Source organism: Gadus chalcogrammus, chromosome 18 (genome assembly GCF_026213295.1).
Source record: "Gadus chalcogrammus isolate NIFS_2021 chromosome 18, NIFS_Gcha_1.0, whole genome shotgun sequence".
In the NCBI taxonomy this organism is placed as follows: domain Eukaryota; kingdom Metazoa; phylum Chordata; class Actinopteri; order Gadiformes; family Gadidae; genus Gadus; species Gadus chalcogrammus.
The window spans coordinates 1,251,122-1,276,627 of record NC_079429.1 but is presented as its reverse complement, the minus strand read 5'-3'; the positions used below and the strand labels follow the sequence as shown (position 1 = coordinate 1,276,627).

Below are 25,506 nucleotides of genomic sequence, written 5' to 3'. Positions count from 1 at the left end.
TCGTCCCGCTTCGCTGAAGTCACAGTGCACAGACGACCTTTTACACCAATCCACTCATCACATAAAGGAATGATTCCCCGTGATGACTATTGTTCCACGGCCTCGTACTTTTGTTTATTCAGGCCACGATTAAGAGTTGGGATTGTTTGAGTGTAGGCTATAGCGTCTCTGCGCACTGGGTTGCACGAGTCGCGGAGAATGCGTAATCATTGCGCAAGTATCACATAGGTAGGCTACAACACGCGTGTGGACGATTACACAGGTAGGCCCACTGCACAGGTGGCCTACTTCACAGAAGACTGAAGACTACTGCACTGCATATGGATTAAATATAAAAAGATGGAAAACCCGGATCGCCGACAGCTGGGCAGCGACGGGTTTCTCAGTCCAAGCGTCGGAATGGCTTAACGCGTTGATCCTACCTGCCGCAAATCTCCGGTTTCACCTCCAACTCTCAGCTGCCCCTTGGACTGTCCGGCCCGCGAGGAACCGACTGCTCAGTCCAAGTATCTACCGAACTTCAAGTCTCGCCCCCACGTACTGGTTCCGGAGAAAGGTCCTGGTTATTGAGAAAGGTCCTGGTTCCGGAGAAAGGACTCTAGACTTCTGGAGTTTGTTTTGCGGCGCAAGGTAAGACGTTGGGCTGTTCAACGGTCAGACTTTAGTGGCGCACAAACTCACAGGCCAATAAAGTTTAATAATAGTGTGCAAAATTGTTTTGTGAGGGCTCGGCTTTATGTCCGTGTTGAGGTTAAAGTTGTTAGACCTTGTGGTCTGATGACCCTGCTTGTTTCGTTTAATGGGGAGGTTGCTTGGTTTTAGAATAATCTTGATGACATTGGTTTTATTATATAGAGCATTAAGTAGGCCTACACTGAGACTACATTAGGCCTATATTACAGTTTTTAGCAGGCAAAATAACGTGCCCCATTGATCGACTACAAGGCAATACATGCCTGCAGCAGCATTCAAAACGTTTGTTTTTAAAAATTAAATATACTTAATATATATATATATAGTATTCTAATTAAGGAAACCTAATTAAAATTGTATGCCTTAAAATTGTATGAGTGAACTTTTATGCAGCCTACATTTTTAATTGAGTCGAGTTTACTCTCCACCTCATCATCGATCAACCCAATAATCTCTCATCGACTTGTCATTGGTTTGAGATGTATATTAGTAGATCGACTACAGCTTTGGATTGGAATCCTGCAGGTTTCATATTCATCTGACGTTGCTCCGCGCTTTGTTTTCCGATGCGTTGCGTCATTGCCGCCCTTTTGTGACGCAGCGGCCCCCTGGAGAGTCCCATCCAGCTCTTGCCCTCACCTGCCAGGTGTGAGCTTGTCAGAAAAGGCACGTGTGTTTGGTGCAGGCCAGGGTCTCTTGGCCCCTATTTATAGCTTCCCTCCGTGTGGACAAGGTTCTCAAATGTTGACACTCAAACATTTAGTTGTGTGGTCTGTGATCCTACGACCAGGACATCGGTGCTTCTGACTTTTTCTTCTTCTTGCTGTTTCAGTTTAGAAAAGCACAATGTTGGCCACTATTACTATAAGATAAGATGGTGCCTTATACGTCCCAGACGGGAAATTCGGTGGGGGGGGGGGTAGGGGGCAAAGTTAAGAACCAAACAAACGATATTCCATGTCTTATCACAGCCATGTTTGGTGGCTCTCTCCCTGTACACTGAAGCAGCAGGGCAGTGTTGGGAGGCATGGCGGAGTGTGTGGTACAGGCAGAGTCTCGGGTCACAGGTTCTTGGACCAAGAAGGTGTTGGTTTTGGGTTTCTTTCACCAACTCAAACCATGTGACAGCCTGGCAAGGTGTCACACAGGGGGAAACCAGGTCAAACACATCCCACTCATCGTTTCATTATTCCCGTAACCCTCTTACCAGCTGCATTGTTCTTGTTTTATATAAACTTCTGGCCCGCCGTTTTGAATGGGAGTAATATTCTGTGCCGGTCGGACTGACGCTGTGGTCTACAGACGATGGGTTCGCTGGTTTTGAGGAGATGGTGAGGGAGATGTGTTACTGTGATAACTTAAAGTAATATGATTCCTCTCTGCTCTCAGATTTTTCGTGCATTGGACTTATCCTCTCACCTGCCCCAGGTGAAGCTTCTCAGGTGCGAGACACTGGGGACGTTCTCATTGGTACATAATATATCATGGGGAAGAGGATTGACTGTATTGAATGGAGATGCTCCTTTTGATCACTATTTCATAACCCTGATGTGCACATCTCTTGTAGAAAGAGACGCATCACAAAGTTATAATACCTTGGGCCTTGTGAGATCTTCAAGTTTTGATAGCTAAGCTACGGCAAGATGTTAAAGTTCTAGTGGGTCAGACAAAGTCAAATGATATAGTTCTGATAGCTAAGGCACTGTACGCTGTTAAAGTTCTGATGGGTCAGGTAAGGTGAGATATTAAATTGCTGATAGCTAAGGTTCAGTGAGAGGTTAAAGTTCAGCTTGTTCAGGCAAGGGGGCGTGTAATAGTTCTGATAGCTAAGGTATGGTCAGATGTTAGAGTTCTAGGTAAAGTGAGATGTTATAGTTCTGATAGCTAAGGTACGGTCCGATGTTTGAGCTCAGATGGGTCAGGTATCGTGAGAGGTTAAAGTTCTGATGATTCAGGTAAGGTGAGTTTTTTCTGGGCAGTATCAACACGTTTTGATGTCATAAGGTTGTTCTCCAGTGGTCTTGGGGATGGTAATCTAGATCAAGTGAAGAGCAGGTGGAGAGTCGCTCAGTGAGACCCTTATCTGTGCTGAACAGCAGGATGTTGAAGAGTGAAGCACAGGCCTGAGGTACCACTCTGAGTGGAGCCAGCCAGAAGAACACCACCCATATGGAGGAGTTGGAAGCCTTGTTTCCCTGTAACTCTTCTGTCTATAACTTCTGATATGCTGGACACTGGGGTGAGGAGATGCTCACACAAATCTGAGCTAGCACCAAGACATTAGCAAGCATCATTATGCTAAATATAACTATGACGTTAACAGTATAATTTTTGCCAGCACAATAGTATTAGCTAAGTAACTAGTTAAGTCTATAGGGCTAGGTATATAGCTGTGGTTAACTAGGTCTGTAGTGCTGATTAGTGTGGTACGTAGATCCTGTTAGGTATGTGGCATGTAGGTATGTAGTTGTTGGTAGCTAGGTCTTTAGCGGCTAGCTTTTTTAAGCTTGTGCACATAGCTGTGGCTATACTTCAATGTGTAGCGGAGCTTAGCTCTGTATGTAGCCGCAGTTAGATGCATTAAGCTAGGCATTGTGGTTATAGCTCACTGTGTAGCTGTCGCTAGCTGGGTATGTAGCTGTGGTAAGCACAGTATGTAGCCGCGGTTAGCTGGGTAAACTGCCGCCAGCTGTTAGCCTAGCTTCAGGAGAAGAATGTAGTTCTGGCAGCTGCAGCAGCTGTGGCACCAGCTCTCTGCTCCTCCACCAATCAGGTCGTCTCATGTAGCGTATAGTGTGGCAGTTTGGACGAGATTCACTGACACTGAAGATTACATGTTTATTATTGACTAAAGCTTATGTAATTTAAGCATATCAAAGATTGTTAAAAAAGTTTGTTTAGGAATATTTTCGTTCCTTGCGTCGCAGCTCCACATCTGTGGATTTGGCTGTGTGCGTTATGCGCGCCACGTGCGTCTTCGTTCTGACACTTTCAGACTTAAATTGTCCTTCCGAAATTAATATTTTGTAACAGCAAAGGAACAGGAAATGGTTTATAACCAACTCAAAGGGCTACCATTTTGGGTCCAGACATTCTGTCTTCGCTAAACTCTTTACGATCTACTTTAGACCTTATATTCCATGGATATTGATTTATTGTGGACAATAAAAACCTGACGTTTTTGTGTCGGTCTCGTAGTCATAGCGTTAATGTCGGGTACGCAGATCGTTCGCACGGAGACGGACTGAAACTTATCCATCCTCTGCCGGGGTATTTTAGGTTCGGATCACTTCAGAAGCACCGACAACCACCACCCCCCCCCCCCCCCCCCCCCCTCTTGCCCCTTCCTCCCCTAGTACCCTCCTCCCTCCCCCACCTCACCCCAGGGGGCGGGCGGAGATAGGATCAATGCAGTGATCAAGGGTTGAGTGTAGTAGTACCGAGACAAGTGTTAGACGGGGCTTGTGAGTCTGTGCGTGAGTCCTTGTGTGCATGTCATGAAACGCTGTGTGTGTTTGTTCGTGTGTGTTTCTGTGCATGTATGTGTGTGTCTGTGTGTGTGTTTATATATGTGTGTGTGTGTCTGTGTGTGTTGCTTGTTGGTGGTGTTAAGTGTTGGCGTGTGCCGTCGAGTGAAAGAGTGTGTGTGTGTGTGTGTGTGTGTGTGTGTATATGTGTTGGTGGAATGTGCAGCCTCATGGCTCTGATGTAACTGGAGGCGTATAGATGATCAGCAGCTGGCAACATCTCCTACTTTCCTTCCTCCTTCTACCCCATATCCTACCATCTTTTGGTCTCCTACTCTCCTTCTCTCCCACCCCCTACCTTCTTTTTGTCTCCACCTCATCTACCTCCTCCTCACATACCTCCTACTCTCTTCCTCTCCCACCTCCTACCGTCTTTTGGTCTCCTAACTCCTACTCTCCTACCTCCTTCTCTCCCAACTCCTATCTTCTTTTGGTCTCCTCATCTCCTACCTTCTTCGCTCCCACCTCCTACTGTCTTACTCTCCCACCTCCTACCGTCTCCTACCTCCTAGTCTCCTACCTCCTAGTCTGCTACCTACTAAGGTCTTTTTGTATCTCTCCTCTCTGTGTTGGTCCTCTGCTGCCATCCTGCAGAATGCCTCGGACCAGGTCCTGTATGGAGGCCACTGCAGTGAGACAGCATCTTATAGCTTTCAAGTTCGATCAGGGTCGGGGATGTCATCAGAGCGTGCCATGATGTGAGTGGTCATCCCACTGCAGACACTAATGGGCGTTCTCGTGTGGTGGGTTTTCCCGTTTACGCAGACTGGAACGCCCCCTTCTTATTCTTCGTCGCCTTTCTCGCTGAACTGTATTAAAATGTCAAAGTGTACTACTCCGAAACCATCTAAACAGTGTTGTAAATAAACTTCCAAAGCTTTTCAAATCTTATTTTGTGTTTTATTGGGATGCAGGTTGATATTCGTATTTGGTCTTTGAAAACAATGTACAAAGTAAATAAGGTGCCAAGTCAAACCGGAGAAGTGATTCCAGAAATTATTTTGTTAAGAGGACCAATCACAGAGCTTTCCGCCGACGAGTAGTTAAAAAACATTGGATGCGCCCTTAAGCTACAGAGAGGGTCTCCGACAGGCTATGGAGAGGGCTCTCCGTGTCTGCGTACAGCACTTTACGGAGGACTATAAAGCGGCCTAACTTTCACCGTCAACACCGACCCCCTTCTTCTTCACACGGCTGTCAACATCCGGAACATTCGCTAGTTAGATTTTCTAGTAGTAAGTACGGGTAGCATAGAACTAACGTTAGCCAAGTGGGGGCTCCATGATTGCTAAATCTAATGAGAGAGGTAAAATTGGTAAAAAAGCATAGTATGCCTTGCGACTGTGCTTCGCAGTATGCCTTGCGAAACCCAGTATGCCTTTCGAAACGCCTCGTGATTGGTAGATGAAACGCTACCTGGAACGCCTAAAGGGCGTTCTTGTGTCATGACGGAAACGCCCAAGCCTGCAGCTGGACCCTTCTCTTCCGTTGGGCTGTCAGTCATGTGATTAGTGGAGGAGGTTACCCTAGCTCACCTCCTCCAGAGACTGGTTCTCTAACACCGGGGCGAAATTTGCGGAAATGAAAACTAAGAACCAAAATAACCAGGGGATGTTAAACGTGGAGAGGACACGTCTGCTAAGCTAATAAGTAACATGATGTCGGGAAGGGGCCTGGCGAACACTTAGACACACACTTAGACACACACATGTAGACGATGCACTGCACGATGTGTGTGTGTGTGTGTGTGTGTGTTGGGAGGGTGGTGTAGGGCATGCATCCATAGAGTTTGCATTTATGACTTACTTAGACACAGACAGACAGACACACATACATCGTTCAGTGTCTGTGTCTGTGTGCGTGTGTGTGTGTGTGTGTGTGTATGTGTGTGTGTCTGTGTGTGTGTAACTTGGAGGCCGTAGAAGGAGATGCATCCAGGCAGCATCCTTTTATGACTTTACTTAGACATTGGTCTTGGTTCCAGAACCAGCAGGCAGAGAGGTCTCTCTCTGGTAGTAAGGCCTTCGTATTGGAGGGTCTCGGGATCACTTTCTTTGAAGTAGTAATTACAAATGGATGTAGTCCTAATTCGTTATTTGGTGTTTCCGTTGGAGGTAGGGTACACACTAATAACACGGATGCGGTCCTGCAGACTGACTGTTCTAGGGTTTATCCCAGTTTATTGATTTGGACCCAATAACAGGTCAATTTAATCTGCACACTTTGTGTTTGTGTGCTTGGACCAACACCACTTTCTAACAATTTGTTAAACATACCCTCGAGCAAATCTAAAATTGTGCATTGTGGAAAGCTCTCCCTCCCTCTCGCTCTCTCACGCTCTCGCTCTCCCTCCCCCTCCCCCTCTCCCTCCCTCCCTCCCCTCCCCCCCCTCCCCTCCCTCCAGGTGTCAGTAGCGTACCCCCGGTGTGGTCGGGGTTCGCCATGCCCAGATGGCGGCCGTGCACCCCCCCTCGGGCATGGCCACGTTCCGCCTCTTCACGGCCGACTCCCTGGCGCAGATCGAGAGGCTGGCGGAGGAGGATGGGCGGGCCCAGGAAGCAGTGGGGCACGGGCAGGAAGTAGAGGGGCGGGCCCCCGAGGCCCCCAACGTACACCTGGAGGCGGGAAAGAACATCCCCATGATCTACGGGGACCCCCCGGGGGACATGCTCAACACGCCCCTGGAGGACCCCGACCCCTTCTACCGAGCCCAGAAGGTACCAGTACTGCAGTACTCTACCAGTACTCTACCAGTACTCTACCAGTACTGCAGTACTCTACCAGTACCACCAGTACTGCAGTACTCTACCAGTACTCTACCAGTACTGCAGTACTCTACCAGTACTACCAGTACCAGTACCACCAGTACTGCAGTACTCTACCAGTACTCTACCAGTACTCTACCAGTACTCTCTACCAGTACTCTACCAGTACTACCAGTACCTACCAGTACTGCAGTACTCTACCAGTTCTCTACCAGTACTCTACCAGTACTGCAGTACTCTACCAGTACTACCAGTACCAGTACCACCAGTACTGCAGTACTCTACCAGTACTCAACCAGTACTGCAGTACTCTACCAGTACTCTACCAGTACTGCAGTACTCTACCAGTACTACCAGTACTCTACCAGTACTACCAGTACACTACCAGTACTGCAGTACTGCAGTACTGGTAGAGTATTGCAGTACTGGTAGTACTGGTAGAGTACTGCAGTACTGGTAGAGTACTGCAGTACTCTACCAGTACTACCAGTACTGCAGTACTCTACCAGTACTGCAATACTCTGCCAGTACTACTAGTACTACAAAACTCTGCCAGTACTACCAGTAATGCAGTACTCTACCAGTACTGCAGTACTCTACCAGTACTACCAGTACTGCAATACTCTACCAGTACTGCAATACTCTACCAGTACTGCAATACTCTACCAGTACTACAATACTCTAGTACAGTTACACCCCTTCTACTGAGCTCAGATTAATACTACACAATCTATTTGGAGCATCCTTAGTATTAATAATATATTATATTTTTATTTGTGTGTGCGTGTGCGTGTGTGTGCGTTCCCAGACGTTCATTGTGGTCAGCAGGGGTAACACCATCTTCCGCTTCAACGCCGAGCCGGCCTGCTACTCCCTCACGCCCTTCAGTCGGGTCCGTAGGGCCGCCATCAAGATCCTCATCCATTCATATCCTTCTGACGCACCTCGTATAAAGCATGGTTCAAATCATCCATTCATATCCTCCTGACGCACCTCGTATAAAGCATGGTTCAAATCATCCATTCATATCCTCCTGACGCACCTCGTATAAAGCATGGTTCAAATCATCCATTCATATCCTCCTGACGCACCTCGTATAAAGCATGGTTCTAATCATCCATTCATATCCTTCTGACGCACCTCGTATAAAGCATGGTTCAAATCATCCATTCATATCCTCCTGACACAATCCATCGACAGTCATAAATTCATTTCTGATCCACCCCATAAACAGCATGGTTGGCATCCTCATTCTTTCATATCCTTCCGATACAGATAATGAACTGCATGGTTATGTACGTGGGCATTGTGCTCTGTGTTGCCATGCAGGAAGAGTGTGCGTGGTGATGGCTTGCTCAGCCCTTGCACATTGATTGCTCAATGTGCAACAGGTGTGGAACCTCAACCCGCCCCAGAGTCCAATCAGAGTGACTCTGGCCAGGTGAGGCCGCTCCAACCAGCCGACGTCCACACATACGCCACAGCTATTGATCAACATCCTCATCCATTGATTACCTTTTAAAAGCACAAATCAGATAATGTGATCAGGTGATTTATCATATGTGTAAAGGGTACACAGATTATCAAACATTTGATCATGTCTATCATAATGGATGTGGTCATACCTTAACCCAGATGATCAGATTAGTTAGCGGTTTACCGTGATTGCCATGGTCCTTAACTCCTATATCATATTGTTCAGCTTGTTCATCATGATAACTATTCTTGCCAACTGTGTCTTCATGACGATGAGCAACCCTCCTCCCTGGAGCAAGACCGTAGAGTGAGTACGGCTAATCAAACGTAATCTAATGTAATCTGACCTCATATAATCCTGCATAATCTGGTCTAATGTAATCTAATCCTGATTTAAAATAATTTTGTTAGATCTAATTTAGTCTGCCTTGGTCAAATCTAACTGAATATAGTCCTAATCTAGTCATGTATAATCTAGTCTAATATAATATAATCTAGAATAGTGTTATCCAGATTGTATCTAATCAAAACAAGAGTAGACTATTCTGATATAATGTTATCTAATCCTGTTATAATCATTCTTTTTTTCCTTACATAGTCATAGTATAAACTATCACTAATCTAATTTGATCGAATTCAAATTGAATCCTGTTCTAATCATATTCATTATCTAATCCGAATCTAATCCAAATCTCATCTATTCTTTTCAAGTGTAGTGTAATCTAATTTTATATGGTTTTTAATCAGATGAAATCTGTTAACAACATGTGTGTTCAAGGTATGTTTTTACTGGCATTTATACGTGTGTTCCAGGTATGTTTTTACTGGTATTTACACGTGTGTTCAAGGTATGTTTTTACTGGTATTTATACGTGTGTTCCAGGTATGTTTTTACTGGTATTTATACGCGTGTTCCAGGTATGTTTTTACTGGTATTTACACGTGTGTTTCAGGTATGTTTTTACTGGTATTTACACGTGTGTTTCAGGTATGTTTTTACTGGAATTTACACGTTTGAGGCGACGACAAAGGTGTTGGCACGAGGCTTCGTTATTGGACCATTCACATTCCTAAGAGACCCGTGGAACTGGCTGGACTTCATGGTCATCAGCATGGCGTGAGTTTACATTCAACACACAGAAATATAGTTATTACCTCAAATCGCTATTAGCTTCATAAAGGTAATACGTTAGTTACACCATAGGACTGGCACAACATGGCTAAACAGACAGAACATCTCTGTGGTAACAGGGACGGGATGGTATTGGTAGTTAGGTTACTTGACTGACAGCCAAATGGTCCCGGGTTCGAATGTCAACATTCGACCTGTCGACATCGTAGAGTAAGAGGTCTAAACCCCTAGCTGCTCCTTAAGGACGTGCAGCTGAATTGAAGCTGCTTTGGGATTTTCTTTGCTAAAGGGGATGCTAGAAAATCTTCGAGAAGTTCAAGTACGGTATCTTATCGACACAGCCTTACAATTGAAGCCAGGGAGTTGATATCTGTGTACATGCCAGGGCCGGCAGGAGCAGGTCATGGTAACAACGTCCGGACCGGACGAGCTGAGGAAGTCAACACATTGTTAGTCTGTGTCATCTGCGGCCCTCGGACGATTCAGTTACACCAACGCCACTCCAATTCTTCAGAGCAGCAAATTAAAAATAGAACTAAGCCAAGCGATAGGACCTACGTTACATAAATGTGTAATATTATATATTCATGAAAGGCTGAAGGAATAGGAATATTAATATTCAGACACCTTTATCCAAAGCAACTTCCAAATGACAAATATTACAATCAAAGTGGGATCTACTTTGACAACCGATGAAATATTCTGGTCTGGTCGTGAGTGGTGCTTGTGGTCTTGTATGGTGTGTGTGTGTGTATCTTTTGGCGGTGGTTGGTGTTGGTTAACGTGTGGTTCTCTCTCCAGGTACCTCACTGAGTTTGTGGACATGGGCAACGTCTCGGCACTGAGAACCTTCAGGGTCCTGCGAGCGCTCAAAACCATCACTGTGATTCCTGGTACTGCTTTCATTCTGCAGCGGAAATGGATTTACAAGTAGAATCAATAATAGATTCACTTAATATGCTTATAATGTTTAAAAGTTTAGGAGAGACAACTATTGTTCTCTGGGACAACAGGTCCAGCTAGGGCTGCTGGATTATGGAAAATCATTATCACGATTGTTTTGGTTAATATTGAAATCATGATTATTGAAACGATTATCTTTGAGTTTAAAAAAATTATGACTTTATTCAGCATTTCTTTCCAAAAACTCATTTCAAATTTGTTCAAATCGAATAATAATGTACGAATTAGTTTGGAGATCGTTTGACCCAAAAAACAAAATCACGATCAAAATGTGATTAATTGCCCAGCCCTAGGTCCGACCGGGTAACCACTTGTTCTGGGGCCCCGGTGCATCGTCTGAGTATCGTCTGAGTTTCGTCTGAGTATCGTCTGAGTATCGTCTGAGTACCGTCTGACCCCCGCCGTGTCCCCAGGTCTGAAGACCATCGTGGGCGCTCTGATACAGTCAGTGAAGAAGATGGTGGACGTCATGATCCTGACGGTGTTCGCGCTGGCCGTCTTCGCCCTGGTCGGCCTCCAGCTCTTCATGGGGAACCTCCGGCAGAAGTGCATCCGCTGGCCTCCCCCCACCAACGACACGCTGCTGGGGGACTTCAGCAACGCCACGGCCCTCAACGGCTCGCTCGCCTCCAACCACACCTTCAACTTTGTGGAATATATCGAAAATACCGGTAGGTTTTGTATGTACGACTTAAACGTTACGTTGAGTAACGTAAAACGTTGCTCCGTCGGAAAATACCATGGATCTTAATACTTATTTGATCATATTTGGAGTCATGGTTAATGGCTGGAATATCCCCAGTGAAGAAAATAAAAAGTGTAAACGTAAGAGAGATTAAAAGACTCAATGAGCTGGTCTACAAAATTGAAGAAGACAGGCATGAAATTAACACTAAATATGGGCTATGACGTTGTTTGAGGAGAATGTCAACATACTTTTGCAGTTATGGGCAGAAAACCTCAATCAGTTGCTCATCTGTTCAAAAAGGGACAAACATACTCCATTGCCACATAGCAATTAGGCCGTGCTGGAGAACATCCTGATCATGTGACCTCACATTCGGTTTCACTACAAGCATCAGCCAGATCCTACGGTCGCCCACATAGAGTTCCGGAAGTTAAAATGTCATCGAGGCAAATCAGGGACTGGGATATGGTTGATGCTGTAACAGGGTTAATCCTAAGAAAGCATTGCTATGGATGCAGTTCAAACCATCTAATGATTTCTTTAGCAATACAAGCAATACAATATTTTATAAATCAATTCAACCCTTTTTTGTTGTATTTCTTTCTTCAGTAAATAGCCATGCAAGCCATGCTTATTCAGTGGGTGATTCAAGGCAATTAATTCCGCTACATGTCAGATTCTTGCATCACCCCCCTGTCTTGGATCATATCCCTATTATGACCGCCCTGCTATACATTATCCATTACTTATTGAGAGGCGACGATGATGATGTTGTGGTTTTTGATGGACGATGTCGTTCTATTCGTAGATAACCAATACTATCTGGAGGGCAGTTTAGACGCTCTGCTCTGCGGTAACAGCTCGGACGCTGGGTGAGTACTCCGACCACAGTACCACACTCGTACAGTACTAGAGTACTACACTCATACAGTACTAGAGTACTACACTCTTACAGTACTAGAGTACTACACTCATACAGTACTAGAGAACTACGGTCATATTCTACTATGCCACTACACTAGTACACCAACGTGATTTGCTTTGCTTTGCTTTGATTTGTAAACATTGAATTCTTTTTAATTGTGGATTGTTGAGTAGTTTATCAGGTAGTAAATGGGACAGGGTTGACCTTGTCTCTGATTGGCCGGTGGGTGTGGTGTCAACAGGAAGTGTCCTGAGGGCTACCAGTGTATAAAGGCGGGGAGGAACCCCAACTACGGCTACACCAGCTTTGACTCCTTCGGCTGGGCCTTCCTCGCTCTCTTCAGGCTCATGACCCAGGACTACTGGGAGAACCTCTTTCAGCTGGTCGGCCACCTTCTCAGTCTGCTCCTCCTGCTCCTTCTCCTCTTCTTATTCCTCCTTCTCGTCCTCCTGTTCTTCCATCTCCTCCTTCTGCTCCTTTTGCGCCTCCTCCTCTTCTGGATCCTCTTATTATTCCTCCTCCTCCTGCTCCTCCCTCTCGTCCTCCTGTTCTTCCTTTTCCTCCTGCTCCTCCTCCTGCTCCTCCTCCTGCTCCTCCTCCTGCTCCTCCTCCTGCTCCTCCTCCTGCTCCTCTTCTTGACCCACTTATTATCCTTCTCCGCCTAATCTCGCTCCTCCACATGGTAAACCAGTCGTGTGTGTGTTTGTGTAGCTCTTGCGCGCGGCGGGGAAGACCTACATGCTGTTCTTCGTGGTGATCATCTTCCTGGGCTCCTTCTACCTCATCAACCTCATCCTGGCCGTGGTGGCCATGGCGTACGAGGAGCAGAACGAGGCCACACTGCGGGAGGCTCGGGAGAAGGAGGAGGAGTTCCAGCGGATGCTAGAGCAGCTGAGGAACCAAGACCAGGTGATGGTCTGCTGTTACACACACCCTAACCCTACATATCGATGCTCTCGTTCTCTCTCTCTCTCTCTCTCTCTCTCTCTCTCTCTCTCTCTCTCTCTCTCTCTCTCTCTCTCCTCTCTCTCTCTCTCTCTCTCTCTCTCTCTCTCTCTCTCTCTCTCTCTCTCTCTCTCTCTCTCTCTCTCTCTCTCTCTCTCTCTCTCTCTCTCTCTCTCTCTCTCTCTCTCTCTCTCTCTCTCTCTCTCTCTCTCTCTCTGCGCTGAGGTGCTTACAGTGTCTGCGTAGTTGAGGAGGTAGAGCGGGTTAACTTGTCATGAGGTGTCCCTGAGCAAGACAAGACCTAACCATCACTGATCCCGACGTGCTGGCTGTCGCCTTGCATGGTTCACTCCGCCATTGTGTGTGTATCAACAGTTATAAGTCGCATTCGATCCAAGTGTAAATGTACAGTAAGACACATACAGCCACACGTGTCCCATGCTGCCCTCTGCTGTAGTAATTGTTGGTCCACGGTCGACAACAGGAAGCCATTGTTTTGTTTGACAGGAAGCTTTTGTAGGCAGCCAAGCGACTCTGACCAGTAAGAAGTCCCTGAGTCACCACACGGAGTTTGAGTTTGACGAGGAGGGGGACGGCAGCGAAGTACTGAAGGACTGTAACGGTCGCATCATCCCGCGACTTCTCATCAGGGTGCCCACAATGACCCAGGTGAGGATCTGCTGCTGCTCACAACCCGTTACACCTGGTTTACAACCCATCCTGGTAACACCTGGTTTACAACCCATCCTGTTAACACCTGGTTTACAACCCATCCTGTTAACACCTGGTTTACACCTGGTTTACAACCCATCCTGTTAACACCTGGTTTACACCCCATCCTGGTAACACCTGGTTTACAACCCATCCTGTTAACACCTGGTTTACACCTGGTTTACAACCCATCCTGTTAACACCTGGTTTACACCTGGTTTACAACCCATCCTGTTAACACCTGGATATACCTGGCCTAAATCTGGCTTATATCTTGCTTGCGCATATTTTATACCAGGTTTCTACCTCATCCTGTTAAAATATGGTTTATACCTGGTTCTCACCTGGTTTATAGCTCATCTTATTAACATGTGGTTGACATCTGGTTCAGACCTTCCGACACCTGTCTTACGTCTGATTAACACCTGGTTATTCCTGTTTTACACCCGACCCTGTCACCACCTGGGTTTCAAAATGTTCCTCAGCCGTATTGTGAAGAGGAGGTGAAGCAGGACGAAGAGGCGGGGTCTCGGGGCTCCGCCCTCAGTGTGGTGCACCTGGAGGCGCCGGGCCTCAAACACCGAACTGCCAGCGTTCTCACCGTTGCCACGGTCGCCGCCATGGAAGGTATCGCCCGGGAAAAAGCCGACAGAAAAAGCTGAAAAAAAGCTTGCATGAAATATAATTGCAGCCTGTTGTCACCAAGCTGCATCAGAACAACGAGTTGGCTACGCTAAGCCTGTAGCGTAGCCACATTAGGCCAACGCGTGTGTTATGCTAAGCCAGTGGTAGTGCAGCTGCATTTGACCCGATAGCTGCTATGCTAAGCCTGTGGTAGCGTGACCATAGGTCAAATGAAGTGCAGAGCCAAGCAGCGTCTATAGAGGCTCTCTTGGCTCCGTCCCAAGCCCCTTCAGGCTACACTACTGTGGGCTGTAATTGCTAAGCTTAGCATGCGGCTACTGACACTGTACACCCAGAGGACCAAGGTCAGGACAGTCGCAATGTCTGGCACTAGCTTCACAGCAGTGCTAATGACATTGTGTTCAAGTCGGACTCATAGACCTTCTACCCTCCTGGTGCTAAGCCGGGCCCAAACCTAAACACAGACTTAGATACCCATGTTGCTGATAAGACATAGGCTATGTACAACTAGCACTGCCCTTCCATACACATCCAGCATAGCCATCATTTTTCCAACAGTCAGCGTTTTAAAGTAGCGTTAAGCACTGCCCGTCCAAAGGAAGCGATATGTTGAACCCACCTTTTCGGACATGATCATCATCAATAACTTTTAGGAGAGGAGGAAGCTCCATTGATCAGACTCTGATGATTGGATGTTGATTGAACGGATCATAGGATGTGAATGCCAATACTAATACCAATGACGATGATTGATCTGAAACATCAACACACCTGTGACTTCCTGTCCGGTGTGTGTAACTTCCTGTGTGGTGTGTAAAACGTCCTGCTGTGTGTTGTTTAGAGCTGGAGGAGGCCCAGAGACCCTGCCCTCCCGGCTGGTACCGATTCGCCGACCTCTTCCTGAAGTGGGACTGCTGCGACGTCTGGGTGACGTCCAAGAACTGGGTCAACTTCGTGGTGATGGACCCCTTTGTGGACCTGGCCATCACCATCTGCATCGTCCTCAACACCCTGTTCATGGCCATGGAGCACTACCCTATGACGCCCCAGTTCGACCACATGCTGTCCGTGGGCAACCTGGTGGGTCCCTGAGCTGGGCTTCAACTGGCTTAAACTGGGTTATACTGGCTTCAACTGGCTTAAACTGGGTTATACTGGCTTCAACTGGCTTCAACTGGGTTATACTGGGTTAGACTGGTTATACTGGCTTCAACTTGCTTCAACTGGCTTAAACTGGGTTAGACTGGGTTCAACCGGGTTCAACTGGCTTCAACCGGGTTCAACCGGCTTCAACTGGCTTCGACTGGGTTCGACTGGGTTCGACTGGGTTAGACTGGGTTCGACTGGGTTAGACTGGGTTAGACTGGGAGGTTCAGCTGCTGGTCTTGGTGGGGAGAGTGGTGGTGTGTGTGTGTCGGTTTATGGCTGCTGTTATTCAGGTCTTCACGGGTCTTTGTCATTCATGTGTTCATGAGGGTCTCTGTTATGCACGTGTTCACAGTTGGTCTCTGTGATTCATGTGTTCACAGGGGTCTTGTTTATTTATGTATTCATGAGAGTCTTGGTTACACGTGTGTTCACAGAATCTGGGTTATTCATGTGTTCACGGGATCTCTGGATCTCTTGGGATTTCATGTGTATTCATATGTTGGAGGGGGGTCGTGGGGGTTCATGTGTTCACGGGGGTCATGGTGATTCATGTGTTCACTGGGGGGTGGGGGGTCTCTTTTATCCAGGTGTTCACTGGGATCTTCACGGCCGAGATGTTCTTCAAGCTGATCGCCATGGACCCCTACTACTACTTCCAGGTGGGCTGGAACATCTTCGACAGCATCATCGTGACCATGAGCCTGGTGGAGCTAGGCCTGGCCGACGTCCAGGGTCTGTCCGTCCTCCGCTCCTTCCGTCTGGTGAGAGAGCCCGGCCGTCACTCCGCTCTGGTTACCACGGGCCACCCGCCTTGACTACAGTAACCATAGCAAAAAAACTGTTACCACTGTAACCATCGTTACCCCAACAACACAGAAGCATCACTGCTCCTCTGGTTACCATAGTTACCACGTTTAACAGACGCTGCTAACTACACTTACCCCAGTGACCTGTGTGTGTGCGTGTGTGTGTGTGTATGTGCGTGTGACTGCGGTGCTGTGTAGCTGCGTGTCTTCAAGCTGGCCAAGTCGTGGCCCACCCTCAACATGCTGATCAAGATCATCGGTGACTCGGTGGGGGCTCTGGGCAACCTGACCCTGGTGCTGGCCATCATCGTCTTCATCTTCGCGGTGGTGGGCATGCAGCTCTTCGGGAAGAGCTACAAGGAGTGCGTGTGCAAGATCGCCGTGGACTGCGTGCTGCCGCGCTGGCACATGCACGACTTCTTCCACTCGTTCCTCATCGTGTTCCGCATCCTGTGCGGCGAGTGGATCGAGACCATGTGGGACTGCATGGAGGTGGCGGGCACCGGCATGTGCCTCATCGTCTTCATGATGGTCATGGTGATCGGAAACCTGGTGGTGAGTAGAGAACAGATCTAGGGAACGAGGGGCCTAACGAGGGGCCTAACGAGGGGCCTAACGAGGGGCCTAACGAGGGGCCTAACGAGGGGCCTAACGACGGGCCTAACGACGGGCCTAACGACAATAAAATCCCAAAACATGTTTCTCAAGTGCGTTCTATGTATAGTGGTTGAGGTGAAGGGTCAAGCAGGGGTGTGAACTGAGGTCCTAAACAGCTGAGGGAGCCTAGAGGAAGGACTAGTGGTATGATGACTTACTGATGAGTGAGGGCCAGAGCTTCTGACGACCTGTCAGCGTGATCTGAGGTCTGCTAAATCAGCCACGACGCCAGCAGCATATAGCTACTGTATTAGTACACGTATATATGCTGTATGTATATAGTAACATATATATAATATTGCATTATATTGTATTATATATAGAATTCGTATTACATGCACACATTACATATAAAGTGGTATATTCAATAAATATATAATATTTTATAATATTAATTTAAATATAATATTATAATATGTTATTTGATTTTGTGTTATGTAATTAATTATAATTAATCATAATTATAATTATATATAGCCTAGTTATAATACAAATTATTTATGCCATAATATATACTTATATTGATCCCATTGATGCTAAATATGTTATGTAAAATGCATGATATGTACTTTAAAAGCAATATAATACGACAAGCATTGGACATAGGATATGATACATATGACAAACATCCTATATGATATATTGTGATCCGGCCGCGACGCTCTGGGTGTGGAAGCGACGCTGCTGATTCACAGGCAGAGAGAACCCGATCCCCGTCTGAACCTAGGGAACCAGGAAACCAGCGGCGACCTAAAGATAGACCCCTCGCCACTGCAACGCACCACAATATTTATTGGCGTCTCCTCATCAGAACCACTTGATATGTGATGAGTATCCGAGACCAAGCACACACGTTAGCAGTCGGGGCTTAACCTAATAGGCTTGTAGGTGCTACAGACTTTGAATACAGACTTATTACCACATTATTAAACCGCCTTATTACCACATCCTTAAACAGTATGCACCTTCGAATAAAGATCCGCTTCTTACGGCGGTCATGTCATTCTGAGCTGGTCACGAGATAGTGTGTATGAAAGAGATGTTCGTTAAATTTCATTTTATTATTTATTATTATTATTACGTGTAGACACATGCAAAATGTTTAAATGATTGATTATAGGGGCACGACCTCCGAAAAGGTAGCATAGTATGTTATAGTTTGTTATAACGGTAGTGTGTTTTGGTATGTAACAGTATTTTGTTATTGTATGTAACAGTAGTATGTTATAGCATGCAACAGTAGTATGTTATAGCATGTAACAGTAGTATGTTATAGCATGTAACAGTAGTATGTTATAGCATGTAACAGTAGTATGTTATAGCATGTAACAGTAGTATGTTATAGCATGTAACAGTAGTATGTTATAGCATGTAACAGTAGTATGTTATAGTATGTAACAGTAAGTTATATATTGTAACAGTAGTATGTTATAGCATGTAACAGTAGTATGTTATAGCATGTAACAGTAGTATGTTATAGCATGTAACAGTAGTATGTTATAGCATGTAACAGTAGTATGTTATAGTATGTAACAGTAGTATGTTATAGCATGTTATAGTGTGTGTCGATAGTATGTTATAGTATGTTTTAGGAGTATGTTATTAGCATGTTATAGCGTGTATAACAGTAGCGTGCGTGTGCAGGTGCTGAACCTGTTCCTGGCGCTGCTGCTCAGCTCGTTCAGCGGGGACAACCTGTCGACCGCCGACGAGGACGGCGAGCTCAACAACCTGCAGATCGCCATCAACCGGATCTCCGGGGGCGTGGCCTGGGTGAAGACCCGCCTCCGGCGCCTGCTCGCTCCGCTGTTCCTGCGCGTCACCAGCCGCCTGGAGGGACCCAAGGGGGGCGGGGCGGTGGAGATGAACCACCTGGACGCCGGCGAGGGTCCGGCAGCCAGCGAGGATGATGGGATGTCTCACTGTCTGGTGGAGGGCCGGCGGGGGCGACCGCTGGACTACGATGTGGTCCTCACCGTCCCCATGGCCCAGGGGGAGTCGGACCTCGAGAACATGGATGAGGACGATGAGGACGATGAGGACGATGAGGACGATGAGGACGATGAAGAGGATGATGAGGATGATCGAGGGCAGAATGTGCGTTCCAATGTAAGAGCCAGACGTTCCAGAGAGACTAGACGTTGGACTATAGGTGTGGATATAAATGTTGGGGTTATATTTAGCTACCTTGTTTCATAAATGGATTTGAAGCAATTCCAGATAGTAATTTATACCAGTAGAAATAACCATTAATAACCAGAAATATTGATCTACCTTACTCTTTCTCTCTCTATATGTAGACAAATAATAATTGCATCGTAATATTCTCACCCCTTTCCAGGGAAAACTACATTCTCATGTACATGATCCTTTCAAAGTGAGTAAGTGATGGCTTAAAGCGCACCAAAGCTCCTGCTAGCATTGTGAGCAAAGCATGTTAGCGCAGCGCTTCCACAGACGCTCAGCTTGGCGACGCTCAAATTCTTAGCATCCTTAAGTAACTCAACCTCTGTCTTCTGATTTTTCTGACCTCAGCTTCCATCTCCCTGGCAGCTGATGCGCGTAACCAAGGACGACGGAGACTCTTCAGACTGCAGTACCGTCGACTACCAGCCCCCCGAACCCGAACCCGAGCTGGAGGAAGAGGAGGAGCCAGAACCGGTTGATCCGGAGTCCTGCTTCACTGACGGTACATCTACTACTATTTAAGTCAACATAACCCTTAAAGGTGACATATGATACCACCGGGTGTGAGTGCGATTCGCCGGTCCAAGCCCTTTTGAAAAAAACGGCCTCTTCTGACATCACCAGTGGGCGTGTCCACCTAGAAGTATGACAGAGAGATGAGCAACGCTACAGTCCACTGGGTAGGCCGGTAGACCGATCTATCCAGTAGGTGGACACGCCCACTTGTGATGTCAGAAGAGGCCGATTTTCAAAACAGCCAATCACACTCACACCTGGTGGTATAATATGTCCCCTTTTAAATCCACACTGCTACGACTACACTGATTAATCCCTCAACGTAGTTTCCCAGTCAGTGTGTTTGTGATTGGCTGTTGTTGGCTCCTCCCCCCTCAGACTGCGTGCGGCGGTGGCCCTGTCTGAGCGTGGACATCAACCAGGGCCGGGGCAAAACCTGGTGGAACATCCGGAGAACCTGCTTCACCATCGTGGAACACGACTATTTCGAGACCTTCATCATCTTCATGATCCTGCTCAGTAGCGGAGCACTGGTCAGCCTTTTACAAATAATCTATAATCCTCACATATTAATGATAATCCGTTCTCTAGAACCTTTAATAATAACCAGTAATCAGTTAACTATAACCCTTAACCTATAACCAATAATCCTTCATCCATAACCTTGAGTCAATAACCAATAATCAGTGCTAAAATATGTTCTCTATAAATTGTAATGTATATCCAATAATAAGAGGTTCAATCTATGCTAAATGTCACCATCCATCTCAGTGCTATAGGGAGCGAACAGATCTGCAGTCTGGACTCGGACGGTTGGTCTTGAATCGTTGACCTCCGAGACATCCAGTTACTGTTCTGAGCACAGCTTCGGTCTCTAAGTTACCGTGGCTACACGTCGTTCTCTATGTTACTGCGGCTACGCCGTTGGTGTCGTAGGGGTCCACAGTGACTTGGAGACCCACGATTTACCTACGGTAATGATCTGATCTACTGTCTCAGGCGTTTGAGGACATCTACATAGAGCGCCGTCGGACCATCAAGATAATCCTGGAGTACGCCGACAAGATCTTTACCTACGTCTTCATCATAGAGATGGTCCTCAAGTGGGTGGCGTACGGCTTCAAGACCTACTTCACCAACGCGTGGTGCTGGCTGGACTTCTTCATCGTGGATGTGAGTTCCATCACCTGGAGTTACCGATTGTGAAAATATAAACGCTTTATATGATCTTTGTGGGATCGTTGTTCTCCAACGAAACCAGGAAGTAAACAGACAACCCACCACCAAAAAAATGTGGCTGACTTTTATCAATGGTATGAATTTACAATGTCGACAAATGGGGTGTATTTTTGATGAGAGCTTCTTTAAAGCGTAAGAAAGATGGGTGGCCTGTTGAAGTTTACAGTCCACCAGACGGGGTTGCTAATGCAAGAAATGTTAATTTGACACGCTGATTGTAACATGTGACTAGGATATGTCTTGGCCCCACCACAGGTGTCTCTGATTAGCATGGGTGCTAACTTGATGGGCTTCTCAGACCTGGGACCAATCAAGTCCCTAAGGACCTTGAGGGCGCTCAGGCCGCTCCGTGCCCTCTCCAGATTCGAGGGGATGAGGGTGAGTTGGTCACATGGTACACAGTCTCATGTCATCCATGTTGCCAAACGTATGAAAGTTGTCTTCCACCAACTCTACTAACTGATGTTTCCCAATACCTCCTAACATGGCTGCCAGGGCTGATGGAACAGAGGTAGGAGTCAATACGGAGGTTTTGGTATCCATGGGGGAACTGGAACTATCAACCCTTAAAATTATGGCAAATTGGGCAACGTTCATGAGCTACTGTTACGCATGGTGTATTAAAACTAAAAAAACATGGCTGGTCAAGGTGAAACCTGCCTGGTAGAACGCCCTAACAGTAGATGAAGGTCTAGGAAGCTGATCTCTGACAGGAGGTGTGTAGGGTGTCTAAGCCGGGCCGTTGCAACAAGTCCTGGGCCCCTATACAAGAGGTACTGATGGGCCCCCCTGCGCTGAATTGTTGACGGGGGGGGGGGTGGAAGGAGCAATTGTTGACTGGGGGGGGGGGGGGGGGGGGGGGGGGGGGGGGAGGAAGGAGCAATTGTGGACGGGGGGGGGGGGGGTGGAAGGAGCGGGGGGTGTGGAAGGAGCAATTGTTGACAGCGGGGGGGGGGGCCTACTACTATGGGCTGGTAGTTACTTTTTTTTTTTTTTTTTTTTCTTTTTTTTTTTATTGCCATGGGCCCCCCCTGGGCTGTGGGCCCCTAGAATCGTCATCACCTTTCACCCCTTTACGACGGCCCTGTGTCTAAGTGGTGGTGAACCACTTGGTGAAACACCATCGATCCATCTGTAACCTGTAGTTCTATTTATCGATCAGTCTGATATCCTGTCTGTCTTTCTGTCTGTCTTTTTACCTGTGTCTCTGTCTGTCCCGTCGATCCACCTGACAAGCTGTCTTTATATCAATCCATGATATCCTGTATGTCTGTCTGTTTTCCTGTGTCTCCGTTCTACCTGACCGTTGATATCTCTCTGTCTGTCGGTCTGTCTGTCAACCTGTCTGTCCTCCCACCGGTCTTCTGACAGGTGGTGGTGAACGCCCTGGTGGGGGCCATCCCGTCCATCCTTCAACGTGCTGCTGGTGTGTCTGATCTTCTGGCTGATCTTCAGCATCATGGGCGTCAACTTGTTTGCCGGCAAGTTCTACCGCTGCATCAACACCACGTCGGACGAGCTGTTCCTCCTCGAGCAGGTCAACAACCACAGCGACTGCCTGGCCCTGCAGCAGGCCACCGGAGAGGCCCGCTGGGTCAACGTCAAGGTCAACTACGACAACGTCGCCACGGGTTACCTGTCCCTGCTGCAAGTGGTGAGGAGACCCCGTTGCAAACCGACGGACCGTGTGCCGCCGTTCAACCGCCCGTTTCAGACCATTACCAAACCACGCGTACGACCACGTGGTTTTGCATGCTTCAGTAGAGCGCAGAGGAGCTCACGCTCACGTCTAGAATTTGAATTGGTAACATTTGAGATGAGTTTTAAATGTCTTTCAATAGGTTTTCAATGTAAATGACACAGGACTGGGGTTGGCACAAAGTGTTGTGGTAGGCCTCAGCCACTGATTGGGCTGCCATTCAGACTTAGTGACCATAACATTCAAGTTTAATAGCCTTATAATATATGATTGGAGAGGATTTTTAATACATTTGTGTTTTCATCTTATCATTAATTAATTAGATTATTTAACAGGGAGAATGCACAACTATTTACACTCAAAATGTAAATGTGCCAGAGCTAGCAAAAAAAGCACATTTTATCTGTAGTCCCCAGTTAAGATTAAAATGTTTTTTTTTCTCTCTTCAGGCCACGTTCAAAGGTTGGATGGGACATAATGTATGCTGCTGTGGACTCGCGAGAGGTAACAATCGCTATTGGACATTTTTCATATCTAAATTAAACATCACTCAAATTAAAATGACTTGAATGTATATCAGGACTTCCTTTGGTTTCATGCTGATCTATGCTGCAGGTGGATGAACAGCCTTCCTATGAAATCAACCTCTACATGTACATATATTTTGTCATATTCATCATCTTCGGATCCTTTTTTCACTCTCAACCTTTTCATCGGTGTGATTATTGACAACTTCAACCAGCAGAAGAAGAAGATAAGTCTCCTCACCTGTTCACTCGACCTGCAAATGTAGCTTTGACGTTGTTAATTAGTGCTAACGTTTAGTTCCAAAGGCTTTGCATGATGAATTTCCAAATGTTTTGTGATAATCCAACCATCCATCCATTAATTCATTAAACTGCTAGCTGAACTAGATAAGATGTATATGTTCATGCCTCTGTTGGGTTTGTGCACTTTGGAGACAAGGACATCTTCATGACTGAGGAACAGAAGAAATACTATGAAGCCATGAAGAAACTAGGGTCCAAGAAACCTCAGAAACCGACCCCCCGACCCACGGTACGTCCCCTCTGTAACACCTCATCGTACATCATACCGGCTCTGAGCCACACAGCAGGAATGCTTCCAGAGCCTTTGACCCTGATCTTTAGCCTTGACCTCTGCAGGTGTTAACAAACACACTAATGGTGTTCATGTTCTCCCCCCTCCCCTCTCATTTCCCACCCTCAACCCCCCCCGGGACCTTTGACCCTCAACAGAACCTGATCCAAGGTTTGGTGTTCGACTTCATTAGCCAGCAGGTCTTTGACATCTTTATCATGGTGCTGATCTGCCTCAATATGGTAACCATGATGGTGGAGACAGACGACCAGAGTCCTGAAAAGAGTGACTTCCTCTTCAAGCTCAACGTGGCCTTCATCGTTGTCTTCACCGGGGAGTGTACCCTGAAGCTGTTTGCTTTGCGGCAGTACTTCTTCAAGAATGGGTGGAACGTTTTTTGACTTTGTCGTCGTCATCTTGTCCATAGCCGGTGTGTTGAGCTCTGACTATAACTTATTGAAACTCTTCTTTTAAATAATGTGTTTACCTCTAACTATCATGTGTTATATTTTTCAGGCACGATGCTTTCTGACATCATAGAGAAGTACTTTGTGTCACCCACTCTGTTCGAGTCATCCGATTGGCCAGAATCGGCAGGATCCTGCGCCTCATCAAAGGAGCCAAGGGCATCCGCACCCTGCTGTTTGCCCTCATGATGTCACTTCCTGCCCTCTTCAACATTGGCCTGCTGCTGTTTCTCATCATGTTCATCTTTTCTATATTTGGCATGTCCAACTTCGCCTATGTCAAAAAGCAGGCCGGTATCGACGACAATGTTCAACTTTGAGACGTTCGGGGGCAGCATCGTGTGTCTGTTCGAGATCACCACCTCTGCGGGTTGGGACCAGCCTGCTGCTGCCAATCCTGAACCGGGAGGCGCCCGACTGCGACCCCGACTTCGAGAACCCAGGCACGGACGTGCGGGGGAACTGCGGGAACCCCGGCATGGCCATCATGTTCTTCTGCAGCTACATCCATCGTCTCCTTCCTTGGTGGTGGTCAACATTGTACATCGCCATCATCCTGGAGAACTTCAACGTGCGCAGGAGGAGAGCGGGGACGCGCTGTGCGAGGAAGACTTCGAGATGTTCAACGAGACCTGGGAGAAGGTTGACCTGGAAGGGACCCAGTTCCGTAGCAGTACGCCCGCCTGTCGGACTTCTGTGACGCGCTGCAGATGCCGCTGCGGGTAGGTAAAGCCGAACCGCCTGCAGCTGATCGAGATGGATCTTCCGCTGGTGATCGGAGATCCGCATCTCACTGCCTGGACGTTCCTGCTGGCGGTCACGCAGATGGTGTCTGGGAGAGACGGTGGAGATGGCCGCCATGTCGGCGAGAGCATCAAGGCGAAGTTCGTCATGAGCAAACCCCACCTCTGACTCATTCGCCCCCATCACCAAGCACCTTCCGCCACAAGGAGGAGGAGCTGGCTGCGCGGGGTCGTTCAGCGTGCGTACCGCAGGCACCTCCTCAAGCGCGCCATCCGCCAGCCTCCTCGCATGGTGGCGCCACAAGAGGTAATGAAGGTCAAGGAGGAGGACCTCGGTGAGAAGGAGGGGTGCTGGCCAGCGGATGGCGTGTGTTCTATGGTAGCGAGGTGGAGCCTGGCCGATCAGGAGGTGGAGCAGGTGGATCTAGAGGCTCCTCCGAGCCGAAGAAACCGTTCATGTGTGGGCCCCCAA

The 25,506-nt window shown here is 47.3% G+C and overlaps 1 protein-coding gene across 1 annotated transcript; it reads left to right on the top strand.

Annotated features, from left to right (window-relative positions):
* LOC130371647 (sodium channel protein type 4 subunit alpha A-like) lies at positions 1–24,240 on the top strand. Its single transcript, XM_056577493.1, is given in 29 exon segments — positions 1–630; positions 6,625–6,937; positions 7,794–7,914; positions 8,681–8,768; positions 9,450–9,578; positions 10,395–10,486; positions 10,970–11,227; positions 12,053–12,116; positions 12,411–12,552; positions 12,881–13,078; positions 13,622–13,783; positions 14,311–14,452; positions 15,312–15,550; positions 16,207–16,380; positions 16,624–16,980; positions 18,727–19,191; positions 19,424–19,459; positions 19,618–19,771; positions 20,164–20,318; positions 20,785–20,958; positions 21,280–21,402; positions 22,396–22,437; positions 22,439–22,678; positions 23,173–23,193; positions 23,195–23,227; positions 23,339–23,413; positions 23,415–23,477; positions 23,678–23,782; positions 23,983–24,240. Coding segments are annotated over 28 exon segments (4,362 nt in total). The 5' UTR covers positions 1–630; positions 6,625–6,670; the 3' UTR covers positions 24,226–24,240.
* The last annotated feature ends 1,266 nt before the right edge of the window (positions 24,241–25,506 follow it).